The sequence below is a fragment of the Petaurus breviceps genome, unplaced genomic scaffold (genome assembly GCF_028583685.1).
Source record: "Petaurus breviceps papuanus isolate PSGF00001 unplaced genomic scaffold, PetGlider_PUasm1.0 89821, whole genome shotgun sequence".
In the NCBI taxonomy this organism is placed as follows: domain Eukaryota; kingdom Metazoa; phylum Chordata; class Mammalia; order Diprotodontia; family Petauridae; genus Petaurus; species Petaurus breviceps.
In genome coordinates this window covers 1,190-15,231 of record NW_027187129.1, presented here as the reverse complement: position 1 = coordinate 15,231, position 14,042 = coordinate 1,190, and the positions used below count along the sequence as shown (strand labels likewise).

The 14,042-nt window shown below is 44.4% G+C and overlaps 1 protein-coding gene across 1 annotated transcript in view; it reads left to right on the top strand.

The window, feature by feature from the left end:
* Positions 1–12,679, top strand: part of TEX28 (testis expressed 28) — a 22,399-nt gene extending 9,720 nt beyond the window's left edge. Inside the window, 4 exon segments of the mRNA XM_069107310.1 lie at positions 5,690–5,826; positions 5,828–6,391; positions 7,980–8,115; positions 11,472–12,679. Coding sequence (XP_068963411.1) covers positions 5,690–5,826; positions 5,828–6,391; positions 7,980–8,115; positions 11,472–11,828 — 1,194 coding nt within the window. The 3' untranslated portion in view covers positions 11,829–12,679.
* The last annotated feature ends 1,363 nt before the right edge of the window (positions 12,680–14,042 follow it).

The window sequence follows — 14,042 nt, the reverse complement described above, 5'->3', positions numbered from 1 at the left end:
CCCCCCCCCAGCCTGCTCTCCCTTCCATCATCCCCCCTTTCATCACCTTCCCCCCTACTCTCCTGTAGGGTAAGATACCCTATTTAGTGTGTATTTCATCCCCTCACCGAGCCAAATTCAATGAGAATAAGGTTGACCCATTCCCTTTTGCCTTCCTATTCTTCCCCTCCATTGTAACCATTTTACCTTGCCTCTTTTATATGAGGTAGTTTACCCCATTCTTTCTCTCCCCATCTCCTCTCATTATATTCCTTTCTCACCTCTTAATTTCACCTTTTAAGTTTCATCCCTTCCTGTTAAATTGGTCCTGTGCCCTCTATGTATACCTGTAAACCTATATACACACATTCACATATGTATTCATATGCCTGTATACCCTCCGATATAGACATACACACACACACACACACACATATATATATATATATATATATATATTCCCTTCAACTATTTTCATACTGAGAAAAGTTTCATCAGTTACAATTACCGTTTTTCCATGCAGGAATGTTAACAGTTCAACTTTGATAAGTTCCTTATGATTTCTTTTCCCTGTTTACCTTCTCATGCTTTTCTTGCTTCTTGTATCTGAATGTCAAATTTTCTATTCAACTCTGGTTTTTTCAGCAAGAATGCTTGAAAGTCCTCTCTTCCACTGAATGACCATATTTTCCCCTGAAACATGATACTTAGTTTTGTTGGGTAGGTGATTCTTGCTTTTAATCCCAGCTCCTTTGACCTCCAGAATATCATGTTCCAAGAGCTTCGATCCCTCAGTGTAGAAGCTGCCAGATCCTGAGTTATCTTGATTGTGTTTCCACAATATTAAAATTGTTTCTTCCTGGCTGCTTGTAATATTCTCTTCTTGATCTGGGAATTTCGGAACCTGGCTATAATATTCCTAGGAGTTTTCTTTTGGGGATCTTTTTCAGGAGGTGATCAGTGGATTCTTTCAACCTCTATTTTGCCCTCTGGTTCTAAAACATCAGGGCAATTTTCCTTGAGGATTTCTTGGAGGATGATTTCTAGATTTCTTTTTTGATCATGGCTTTCAGGTAGCCCAATAATTTTTAAATTATCTCTCCTGGATCTATTTTCCAGGTCAGTGGTTTTTCCCATGAGATATTTCACATTGCCTTCTATTCTTTCATTTGTTTGGATCTATTTAACAGCATCTTGATTTCTCATAAAGTCATTAGCTTCCATTTGCTCCAATTTAATTCTGAAGGAATGATTCTCCTCAGTGAGCTTTTGAGATTCTTTTTCCATCTGGCAAATTCAGCTTTTTAAGGTATTCTTCTCCTCATTGCCTTTTTGAGCCTCTTTTGCCATTTGAGTTAGTCTATTTTTTAAGGTGTTATTTTCCTTAGTCAGGCTGTTGACTCTCATTTTGTAATTTTCTTGCATTGTTCTTATTTCTCCTCCCAATTTTTCCTCCACTTCTCTTATCTTCTTCTTAAGGTCCTCTATGGCCTGTAACCAGCTCGTATTTTCCTTTGAAGCTTTTGGTACAGGAGTTCTGACTTCACTGTCTTCCTCCTGTTCCATGCTTTGCTCCTTTTTGTCCCCAAAATAGGAGTCTAATGTTGAATTCTTCTGTTTGCTTTGCTTTCTTTGTGTGGTCATGTCACCCCTCAGTCACTTGACCCCTGGGCTTTTTGCCACAGTAGGACTCTGCCACCAGACAGGGGAGCTTCAGTCCCAAACGCTGGGGTTTTCTCAGCTGCTGGAGGTATTAGTTGGGTACCCTCTCTGAAGCCTCCACGTGCTTTGGCAAGCTGGACACACACCCCAGGACCTCCACCCTAGACTGCAATCCAGATCCAAGCAGGTTAAAGCAAGAGCGATTACCCCTCAGACTGGTCTCTTGGTTCCCCTACAGTCTGTAGGCCAGGAGCTGAAGCTGCAAAGTGGCACTGGGTGCCCCGAGGCATTTCAGGGGCTACTCGCCCTGGGGGCAAAAGCCTATGCTCTCCCAACTACTGGTCCCAAAGTCCAGACTGCACTGACCTCTCACTTTGTCCTTTGCATCTATGTGTTGATAATTCTGGGACGCCACAGCTGCTGGTGATCTGGAGTCCCTCTGGCCAGCGGCTGGTCAGGCCTGCCCTGGGGCTAAAACCTCTGTCTCACATGGGCCTCACTGCACTGGCTGATTCCTGCCTGCCTGCCGGGCTGTCCTCAGCAGGAGGTTAGCTCCTCTGTGTCATTTTGTGGGTTCTGCAGCTCCAAAGTTTGTTCAGAGTCCCCTTTTTACATGAATTGGAGGAGGTGAGAGCTGGAGCTGCGCAGAGGTCCTGTTTCTGCTCCACCATCTTCTCTAAACTAACTTATGATATTGTAGGTATATGTGAAGAAATAGTTATACACTTATCTAGGCAACAATTTACGATTCCCTACATGATATGTGACTTGCATATAATTGCATATGTTTATCATTACACATGTTTTTGTTTTTTTTTAAAGCAATTGGGGTTAAGTAACTTGCTCAAGGTTACACGGCCAGTTATTTCTGGGTGTGGTGCTAAGTATCTGAGCCTGGGAATCAATCCCCAGGTCATCCCGACACTAGAGCCGTTGCTCTTACTTGCTGAGCCACCTGGCCGCCCCTTATCATTACACATGTTAAGGATAACATGTTTGCATAGACTTGCTCATTATTTGGCTGTTAAGCTCATGTTTCTATGGTTTGTGTTATGTTCATACTATAGCAAGGTCTGATCATTGTTTTGTGTATTCACTGATGTTTTAGTTAAGTTGTATTTTTACTTAGGTCTATTGGTAATGTTATGTTTTAGCTATCTAGCTTTGTTTTGTTAACCATGCTTTGCTTTTTTTTATTAATTGCTCTGTACCATGCATATGCATGTATTCTTGACCTGTGTATGTGCTAGGTCCTGCATGCAACATCTCACTGTAATACTCTGTCAGGCAATAAGCGGTATAGTGTCATGTCTATTGTATGGACTGCTAATACACATTTGTTTACTTTTGTTTTCAATGGTATATTAGTTTGGTTACCTGGGTGTCAGGAAAATTGTCCTTATTTTTTTTAAGTGTTCATGTTTGTGTTTATACTATACAGTTGCAGGTTTTGAGCTTGTACCCACTGGGTTTTGCAAGGGCCTACAAAATGTTTCAACCCAGGGGAGGAATATAACCTAGCCTGGGGTGTTTTCCATGCTGCTATATGTGTGGAAGGAGATATGGCTCTGGATCACCGAAGAGAATGCTGACTGAAATCTGACAATGGGTACTTGTATAAGGAGGGTGGAGTTGGTACCAGATCATCTTGGAGAAGAGACATGGTGATTCCAGAGGCTCTTTGGGAGAGACATGTGGAGAGAGAAGCTGCAGACATTTAGGGGGAGCCAGCTTAACATTTCCCTGATTTCCATCTTGCCTCCCTAGAGACTGAGAAATGGCCCTCCTTGGATGAGATCAAATTTTCTTGGTTGGAACTGAGATTTCATCTCACTCTCACCTAAAGAGGTCATTCAAGGGCCACTACAGGGTGATACACATCTGTAATCCTGGCCACCAGGAAGGCTAAGCCTGGAAAATCTCTTGAGCTCCAGAGTCCTGAGGCTGTGCTAATTGAGTATCCACACTAAATTAAGCATTAATATGGTGAGTTCCAGGGAGTGGGAGGCCACCAGTTGCCTAAGGAGGAATGAAACAGGCAAGGTCATAAATAGAACAGGTCAAAAGTCTAAAGCTGATCAGTAGTGGGACCAGGCCCTTAAATAGCCCCTGTGAGAGATAGGGAGATTCTGTCTGAAAATTTTTTTTAATTTAAAAGTAAAGAGTTCATTCACTCATTTGAATAACTTCTCTAATTTCTGTTTTCTATTTCCTTGGATAAATGTATTTACTCACCTTTTACTATCTGTGATAGCCTTTTGTGTAACCAGCATTTGGTGAGATAGAGCTAAGCTGGTAAGTATAAGGTAAAAGGCTAGCTTCCCCCCTAAGAGTGACCAGGACAACAGCTTTCCTTCTGAACCAGACTTAGACTCCTATACTACCAATATTTGAAGGGATAGATAGATATCATTTTAGCCCAATATCCCTCTTTGAGATACTCAAAGGAAGAAGTCACAGCCTTTCTTCTGTTCCCCTCAAAAAAGAAATTGCGGTCTCACTTGTAGAAGGGGAACCAGATCACAGAGCCATGTCTACACATTTAGGCAAGCCACAGGGCTATCCTTAGGATATACACATCTCACACGGGCACGTGTGTCTCACACTCCCATGGCAGCCCATTCTGGTTTTGGCTAGCTTGGACTTAACAGCCTTTCTTTACATAGAAACTAAATATGCCTCTCTTCAACTCCTCCCCGTCCCCACCCTCACCCCTGCCCCACTACCACCAGCAGCTTTGCTCTAAGTTCTCTTTTGGGGGCCAGGCAGCCTCAGTCTAATCCTTTTCACACAATGGCTCTTTGAATTCTGAAAACCAGCTATCATGTATCCCTAGACTTCTCTTCCTTAGGCTAAACCCTATTCACTTCAAATGGCATGGTCTCCAGGTCGCTTATCATCCTGGTTGACTTCTAGAGCTGTTCCACTTGGTCTGTCCTTCCTAAAATGTGATGCCCAGAGCCAAGCGGAATACTCCAGGTAGGAGAGACCTTAAAGGCCATCTTGTCCAAGTTCCTTGTTTTACAGAGGAGAAAATTGAGTCCCAGAAAGGTTGTGTCCATGGGAACACATGACAAAATCAAATTTCCAGTCCAGACCCCCTGACTCCAAATCCAATACTCCTTTCCATCGTACCACACTGCCTACTCAAAGTCTAATTGCCCCCATTTTATAGATGAAGAAACTAAAACATCCCATCTTGGTGATCTCGGGCTCATCATAAGGAGAAGCCCTATGCAGCTACTAAGGAGGAGAAGGGTGCTATAGGAGGATATGAAAGGGTGCTGCTAGGAAAGATAACCTGGATTTGGAGTCAGAAGACCAGTGTTAAAATCTCAGAGTTTCCACTTACTAGCTATGCAACCATGGGCAACTCATTCCCTCTCTGGGCCACAGCTTCCTTCTCTGTAGAAAGAGGATAGACAGCCTCTAAATGACTCTTTACAGATATTAAATCCCAAATTTGCCTAGGGTTTCTCTTGAAAAAAATATATATATATATACATTCAAAAGTTATAGCTAATAGCTATAGCTAATATTTATTAGTATTAATACTTATTAGCACTTTCATATTTTCAAAGCCCTTTACAATCATTATTTCATTTGGTTCTCACAATCCTGAGAGGTAAGTCCTATCATGATCCCCATTTTACAAATGAGGAAACTGAGCCAGGCCTGATGCTTCCTTTGACTATTGAGGGGTATTGAGCTAAAATTTTATCTATCTGTCCACTCAAATATTGGTAGTATAGGGGTCTAATTCTAGTTCAGAAGGAAAGTTGTTTACTGGTGTAAAGCCAAGCATGAGCAGCTTGGTCACTCTTAAGCCTTTAGCTTATATTCACCTGCTTAGCTCTTTCTCACCAAGTTAAGTGACTTACCCAGGATCACACAGTTAGCAAGTATCTGAAATGGAAATTGAACTTAATCCCAGGACCAACACTCTTTTCAATGTGCCAGCTAGTTACTAAAATGTCACTGAATCTCCCAACATGCATTGTTCAGTCACCGTATCCCCAACTTTGTGGTTTCTGTTCTCCTGATGCAGATAAAACATCTGAAGAGTCAAAGTTTCCCACACCCTCCCAGTTGCTCCAATGGCCAAGACAGATCCTCTTCCACCAATGATGAGGGCTGCAATGTCAACCCCAGCCAATCAGTCAGCAAGATTAGCCAAAGCCTCCAGTGTCAAACATCGCATCCTGTACTTGTCAGAGCAGCTACAATTGGAGAAAACAAGCCGGGATAAGAACATAGTGTGCTACCTCAAACTAGTGTCCAAAGCTGACCGGCACAAGGCCGCTCACATCAGACAAGCTTTCGAGAAGGTGAACCAGCGCTCTTCGGCCACTATTGCCCACATAGAATGCAAGCTCCGACACTATCACCAACAACTCCAGGAAATGGAAGAGGGCAACAGGCCCAAGTGCTCATCACTAAAGGAGAAGGAAGCCAATGACAAGCCCCCTTTGTTGAAGAACCCAAAGCCCAGAGCAGAGGAATTCTCAGCCCAAAATCCGCTGGATGTCTTCGAGGAAGATGTGCTGGCTGCTGCCTCCCCACAGGAAAAGTCCTCAAAGAAAGGCAGGATGGGCCGCCGACAGACACCTTTCCTCCTGAAGATCAAGGAAGAGCTACAAGATATTAAAAAATCCCAAAGCTGCCTTGAGCTATCTTATCAATCCCTGAAGGATAGATACTTGAGTGACCTTCAGATGGTTATCAAGTCTCTTCAGGAGGAGAAATATAGGTACGACCAGGCCCTTTGCCTTCACCTGCTCATGACCTTAGCTAAAGGACAGGTTGTTGGGGCAGCTAGGTGGCGCTGCAGTAAATAGAGCACCAGGCCCTGGACTCAGGAAGACCTGAGTTCCAATCCGGCCTCAGACACTTAACACTTACTAGCCATGTGACCTTGGGCAAGTCACTTAACCCCAACTGCCCTGCCCTCACCCCTCAAAAAAAGTAAGAAAGAAAAAGGACAGGTTGTTATCTTTTACGGCCTATCAGCCAGACAGATGCAAACTCATGAAATGTCACAGCTGGTGGGGACCCAAGACATGACTTAGAAACCCAAAATCATAGCTCAGGAAGGCATCTTGGAAATCACCAAGTCCAATCCCCTTATCTCCCATGTGTAGAAACTGAGTCCCAGAGAGATGTGATGATGAGGTCCAGAAAGGCCCAGAAACTAGTCCCAGGATAGTCAAGGACAAATTCAGAACTAGGATCCAGGGCTCTCAGCTCCCAGGGAAAGTTTTTTCTGCCTTCCAAGACTGCTAAAAATTTTCTCCTACAAACTCTGAAATATATTTAAGCATACTGCTTTGTAGGCAAACCCACAGGCTGCCAACCTGGGGAGCAGCTAGGTAAAAATTCTTTCTTTTTGTAATTTATATCTAACAACAGCAGAACCATAACTAGGACAAGCATACCATAAATTCTGTCCTCAGTTTACAGCTTGCACAGCACTTTACAAATATTTCATTTCATTCTGACAACCCTGGGAGGTGGATGTCATTATTATCCCCATTTTACAAGTGAGTAAACTGAGGCAAACAGGTTAAATGAAATCAAGTGACTTAACCAAGGTCACACAGCTAGTGTCTGGGGCTGGGTTTGAACACAGGTCTTCCTGACTTCAGGCCCAGTGCTCTACCTGCTGCACAACCTACCTACCATATGATGGCTTCCTTTCTAACTAATCACACTTTCTAACCAGGTGCTAAACTAGTTTCTGAATGTTGTAGGACTACATATGCTATTAGCACCCTCTAAATTCAGTGCCCTGGGGAAAAGCTCTGCTCATCTTACCCTAGTTTCACCTCTGAAGTATAGCAGGCAATTGATGCCTCAGGGTGATTTGAGGATTACTTCTTTGCCTTCCCGGACCAAAAAGCCCATCATTATAGTCACTTTTCTGAGTTAGACAACCAAGGGAGATTTGCTCTAGTTAGGGAGCTGTGAAAAATCAGTCAATCAATATCTTTGTTGAGTACCCTTCTCTAATGGAAAGATGTAGCGGCAACCACACTGGCATCCACAGGATGTCTGCTAGCACAAGCTCTTAGATCTGCTTTACTAGGAAAGATAGCTGTTCAAGGGGTCAACACTCTATTCGCTGTGCCACCTAGCCGCTCTAGATTCAGGAGGACCTGAGTTGAAATCTGGTCTCAGACATTTAACACAAAAACTAGCCATGTGATTGTGTGGGGAAATGAATGCTGGTTCAATTGAGTCTCAGGAGGCATTTTAAAAGAAAAGAAGGAAGGGGAAAAGAGGAGCCCAAATATTTTCCAGGCCCTGAGGTGGTGTTAACTTTCTTTTTCACATGTAAGGCAAAAGGTGATTGAGGAACAAATTGGTTACCACATTCAGGAACATCTGGGTGAGACTTCCCATATCAAACAGAACTTGGCCTGCACTGAAGAGAAGATGGTCTATCTGTCCTATGAGAAAGCCAAGGAGATATGGGTGAGACCTTTGTGGCATGATGGGGCTGGGGGAGAGAAATGTATGCCATGGCATTCATTTCTAGGAGAATGCAGTACGGTGACTGCATACAAAGACTGAGTACTGAAGTTAAGCGTTGTTCTAATGCAGAGGTTCTAAAGCCAGCCCAAACATCCTAATATTCCAAAGGGTCTGGAACCCACCTGGTGTGATATGGGTGGCAACCTATTTGGGGTGATTCCCGTCGGTTCTCCTCAGGGGCCCACGCCCTCCCTCAGGTCCTCTTGCTGTTATAAGAAGGCAAATGTTTATTTCAGAGCTTTTGGGATGCTTACTCTTTTGTGTTAGACCCCACTTAAGTTTAATGGGTTAGAATATTCTATTATTGTGAGAGTGTAGTCCTACAGAAAAGTGGGCATCAGCTCATTAATTTACCAGCCTGGCAGTGTAGGATATCATTTGCACACCAAGTGGCATTAACCTCAAGCCACCAGCCAAGCAGTTGGTTAACTCAGAGGCTAATGAGTATACATGTACGGCTTTCTTCAAAGACCACATTACCCTTACTTCTCACCAGGCGGCGCTTATCCTAGAAACTCTTAGACTTTTCCCTGCATAAACTGAAGGCCTAAGCTCTAGACTAGATTCAATACAGATCTAAGGGTTTGTGAAAAGATACAGTCAGAGAGACAGAAACAGAGGGAGACAGACAGGTACATATGAAATGTATAAACATGGAGGGGGAGAGACAGAGAGGGAGAAAGGAAAGAGGGAGGGAGGGAGAAAAAAGACAGAAAAAAAGGGAGAGGGATGGAGAAAAGAGAGATGGGGAGGGGACAGAGGGATAAAAGAGAGACAGAGAGAAGGAGAGAAGGGAGAGGGAGGGAGGGAAAAAGAGAAGACAGAAAAGGGAGGGACAGAGAGAGAGGGAAGGAGAAATGAAAGATGGAGGGAGAAAAGAGAGAGAAGGAGAAAAGACAGAGGGAGGGAGAAAAGAGAGGAATGAGAGAGAAGAGGGGAGAGGGAGAAGAGAGAAAAGAGACAGAGAGTGAGAGAAGGGAGAAACAGAGAGAGGGAGGGAGAAAATGATGAAAAATTGGCTCTGGCTCTCTCTCTGGCCCTGCCCCCCAGCCTGCATTTGGAAGATCCCGTTCAGTCCTGGACCTCTGTATTTCATGTCATTTTCCCAGCAGTCTATACTGCAGCCACACATACTTTTACTGTACCAAGACCCTGAATGAGATGTTCGTTCAGAGTTACCCCAGGAAGTGCTCAGCTCAATTACTTTTTCCCACCCATTCTCCTGACCTTTTCCCAAAATGGAAAACTTCTAAACTTCCTTCTGGGGATGGGCGTGTGGACAGTGTGAAAGGATTATGTGCAGAGTTATGAGTCTGGCACCTCTCTTCAAGGGTCAATGACCTTAATCAGTCCAGAAAAAGAAATCCTGTAAGAGAGGGGCTTTGTCCGCCCATCAGCTGATCCGGCTTTCAGAACACTACCCAGTCTGGTGCCCCAGAGACTGACTTTGATCCGGATCTGACTCACACTAGCAGTACTGGCTCTCAGAGCCCAGGTGGGCAGTGTGCATCTTCGCTCTGGGCCTTCGTATCTCAGCGCTCCCACTATCTACTGTGGCCATTTGTGCCCCTAGAACATCGTTGTGAACCCGGAGGCTGATTGCCTTCTGTGGCCAGCATTGCAGACAGAGCACACAGCTCTGTTTTTCTCCTTTTCGCCAATGTGCACCCCCAAACTGACAGCCGGAAGTCTTTTCAAGGGCAAAGGAAATGGTAACTTGAGAATTCTTAGCTTCCTTTCACTTCCCCCCTCCTCTTGTCGCCAATCACCTTCCCTGTCAACACTTTAATAACAGCATTTAGGAACACTTGCCACGTTCCCAAGACCAAGGACCTGGGACCCTGTATAATCAGTTCGTTTCAGACTGTTCCAAGCCCAAAGACTGAATTCCTAACCCCTGCTGTTCTGGTACACTCCTTTGATTTCAACTATGGAGGGAATTCTTAGTATAGAAAAGGTTCGCTCCATAAAGGACAAATATGTACAAAAATATATATTATAGCAGCTCTTTTTGTGGTGGCAAAGAATTGGAAATTAGGGAAAAGCTAAACAGGATGTGGTATATGATTGTGATGAAATTGTTCTTCCTGGTTAACAATTAATACAATTAGGAGAACAATTAATATAATGACAACAATATTGTAAGGAAAATCAGCTGTGAAAGACTGATCAAAACAATGATCCACCACAAAGGGCTAGTGATGAAAAATGTGGTGATGAACTCTAAGTGCAAACTGAAGCATATTTTTACCTTTATTTTTCTTTTTTTTTTTCAGAACATGACTGTATATGTATAATGGGAATCGTATTTCTTGCTTTCTCAATGGGTGAGGAGGGTTAGAAAGAAAGAGAAAAGGGGCGGCTAGATGGTGCAGTGAATAAAGCACTGACCCTGGAGTCAGGATGACCTGAGTTCAAAATCCGGTGTCAGACACTTAACACTTACTAGCCGTGTGACCTTGGGCAAGTCACTTAACCCCAATTGCTCTTCCTTCCCCCCTCCAAAAAAAAAGCAAAAAAAAAAAGAAAGAAAAAGAGAGAAAATTTGGAACTGAAAATAAAAATTAAATTAAAATCCAAAAAAAAAAGCCCCATCTATAATTTTACTACAATCTCTGACAATCGCTAAGAGCATTGAAAGGTTACGTGATTTGTCCAGTCACATAACTAATGGTCTCTTGATTGCAAAGCGACCCACAATTTAAGGAGCACTGAAGGGGTCGAGAGTGGGACAAGTTGAATAAGCCCTGGCTGTTACCCCTAAATCTCTGCTGGATGGGCAGGCCCCCTTGCTCACAAGGATGAGAAGAGGATCTGGGCCCCAACAGCCTCCTCCTCACTACTGGAAGCAGCAGCCAGGGCAGGCCACCTGGCCCCATGTTCATCATCATTTCTCTTGCATTTCTCTGCATTCCCTCTGGTCTCTTTCCTCTTAAAAGGAGAATGTTTGATTCAATTCAATCCAATGATTGATGCTTATCTTTTCACTTCCTTCATTTCCCAGTGACTCCCCCACTCCCAGTGGAATCCTCCTGTGCAGCAAAGTACAATCAAGCAAAAGAAATTATCATATGGACCCCACCCAGGAGTGTACGCCTCATTCCGTATCCACCATATCCTAAGCTAGAGGCAATAGATATGTTTCACTATAAGTGACTATAAGTGAGTGACTATCAGAATACTCTTAAGTATCCATTAGGCATTCAAAGAACTCAATAGCACATATGTGTAGAACTTCAGAGGGCCCTCTGACGTGTGTGTGTGTGCGCGCATGTGTGTACTTTTGTCATCCTCAGGAGATGATGGGGACCTTTCAGAATCGAATTTCCAGGCTGGAGATTCAGCAGCAAGCAGTCCAACTAGAAATAATGGAGAAGCCCAGAAATTACCCCCTACTCTTCCTACTCAAGTTCATGAGCTTGCTCCTCACTTTCACCACCATCCTCCTCATCTGCGTGTCCATCATCTGTACATGCCCCCTGCCTTTCCTCAGGTGCTACCCCCGTTTCTGCACCATCCTCCTCTTCATTGGACTGGGGATGATCACCTGGCAGAAGTGGTACTCTGTTCTGCACGCATATTGGCAGGACTGGAGTGTACCAGGATGGAAGTTGTATTCCAGAGATTCCAAGCCTCTGCCAAGTTCAGCTTAAAGGAGCAGGCCAATCTTCGCAGCCTGGGAATGTTTGCATTCCTTCAGGAATGGCCCAGCCTCTGTTCCCTCTTCCTGCTGCTATGAAGTTTGGAAAAACTATATCCTCCCCCAAGTTATTTCTGCTCCTACTTCCTGACCTCCTTCCCCCAAATTGGGTGATTCAGAGAATGGAAGGGATTTTCCAACTGTCTACTTTACTGAATATTTAAATATTAAAAGCTGAGAAGTAAGAAATCCATCTCTTTTGTGTTCCCTGGTGCCTCCTCCTTGGACCCATCTTTGTCCTCTGTTCCACCTCTGCTTTGAGAATGGGATGACCTTGGCAGCCTTAGACCCTGACTGCCGAGAAAGGGAGGAATGGGGTCTCTCAAACAACTGGAAATTCAGATGGGGGAAAGCTGCCGGGAGACTAGTATTGGCAACCTTTGTGACTGGTTGCCTAGGAGAGGAGAATCCACTTTGTTCCACAAAGTTGGGAAGGAAACAGGACAGGATGAGGGTGGGAAGAAAAGCAAAGACTAGGGCCTGGAAAAGTGGGAATGGAGGGTTTTGTTTCTTTGTGAGGCACAGTTCCTTTTTCTCAGGCCTCGGGATGGGGGAGTTTATGCAGGCGCCACAGAGGACACAGAAGAGACCTCTGTCCTAGAGGTGCTGGAAACTTCGGAGCCATCATCCACCTTCTTCCCAAAAAGCTGTAGGATGCAGATTCGGAACTGGAAGGAAAGAAAGCATTAGATAATATTGCCAAGTGCACTTAGTATTAGATTCATCACATGCCACCAGAAAACTTCATAATCTTTCCTTTTGCCTCTACTTTCTTTCGACTTTAAGAATACTCTTGGGGCGGCTAGGTGGTGCAGTGAATAGAGCACTGGCCCTGGAGTCAGGAGGACCTGAGTTCAAATCTGGCCTCGGACACTTAACACAAAAACTAGCTGTGTGACCTTGGACAAGTCACTTAACCCCAATTACCCTCCAAAAAGCAAAAAAAAAAAAAGAATGCTCTGGATTACACAGACACCTAGATGAGTATGTAAGAAACCCCAAGCTACCTCAATCTAATAAGAACAGCTGACATTTACATATAATCTCATTGAATCTTCACAACAGCCTTCAGATGAGGAAACTGAGGCTCAGAGAGGTGAAGCAATAGAGATACACAGCTGGTGAGGGCCAGAGAGGCGGGTCTCCAGTCTAGATCACCAGACAAGTCTAGCCTTCTGGTCATGTCACAAGGCTGCAGAGGGAGAGCTCCTTACCGCTCTGTCACCTTGGACAGCAACTGGCCATGCCTAAAAATGGCCACCTTCTTGGCAGTTACATAAACCATCTCAGGATATTTTGGACACATCTAGGTGGGAAAGAAACCTCTAGAAAAAGCCTCAAGAAAGTGGTTCATGGTGCTCCTTCCCTTTATTCTGTCCTGCTGTTCCTAGAAAAAGTCAGAAGAGGAAGTAAGTAAGCATTGAGTGGGCCTTTCTCTACTATGCCAACCTCTTCTCCTCCACCCAGAAGGGTGATTTGGATCCAGTGGGGTTTTTTTTCCCTTTTGCCAGTTGGAACCTGAGGGGATCTGGGCAGCCTAAGGTCCTATATCATTACTCCTAGCCTAATTTCCCTCATCATATGTGAACTGATGCTAATCTTTTTTTTAATTAGCCCAAAGGAATTTCTCATGTACCCCAACCATTCAAGAAATTTCTTAAAATTGCAACTCTACTACATTCACCCCTTTCTGCCCCCTCCTCATGCACTCTCCCTCTCTCCTCTCTCTCTCTCCTTTCTTCTCCCTCCCTCGCTCTCTCTCTCCCTTTCCTCTGTCTCTCTCTGTCTCTGCTCTCTCTCTTCTCGCTCTCCTCTCTCTCCCTCTCCTCTGTCTCTCTCCTCTCTCTCTGTCTCTGTCTCTTACTCCCTCTCCCTCTCCTCTCTCCTCTCTCTCTCTCCCTCTCCTCTCTCTGTCTCTCCTCTCTCTCTCTATCTCTCTCTCCTCTCCCTCTGTCCTCTCTCTCCTCTCTCTCTGTGTCTCTGTCTCTCTCTCTCCTTCTCCCTCTCCTCTCTCTCCTCTCTCTCTGTTCTCTCTCTCTTTCTCTCTCCCTCTCCTCTCTCTCTGTTCTCTCTCTCTTTCTCTCTCCCTCTCCTCTCTCTCTCCCTCTCTTCTCTCTTTTCTCTTTCTCTCTCCTCTCTCTTTCTCTTTCTCCCTCTGTCCTCCCTC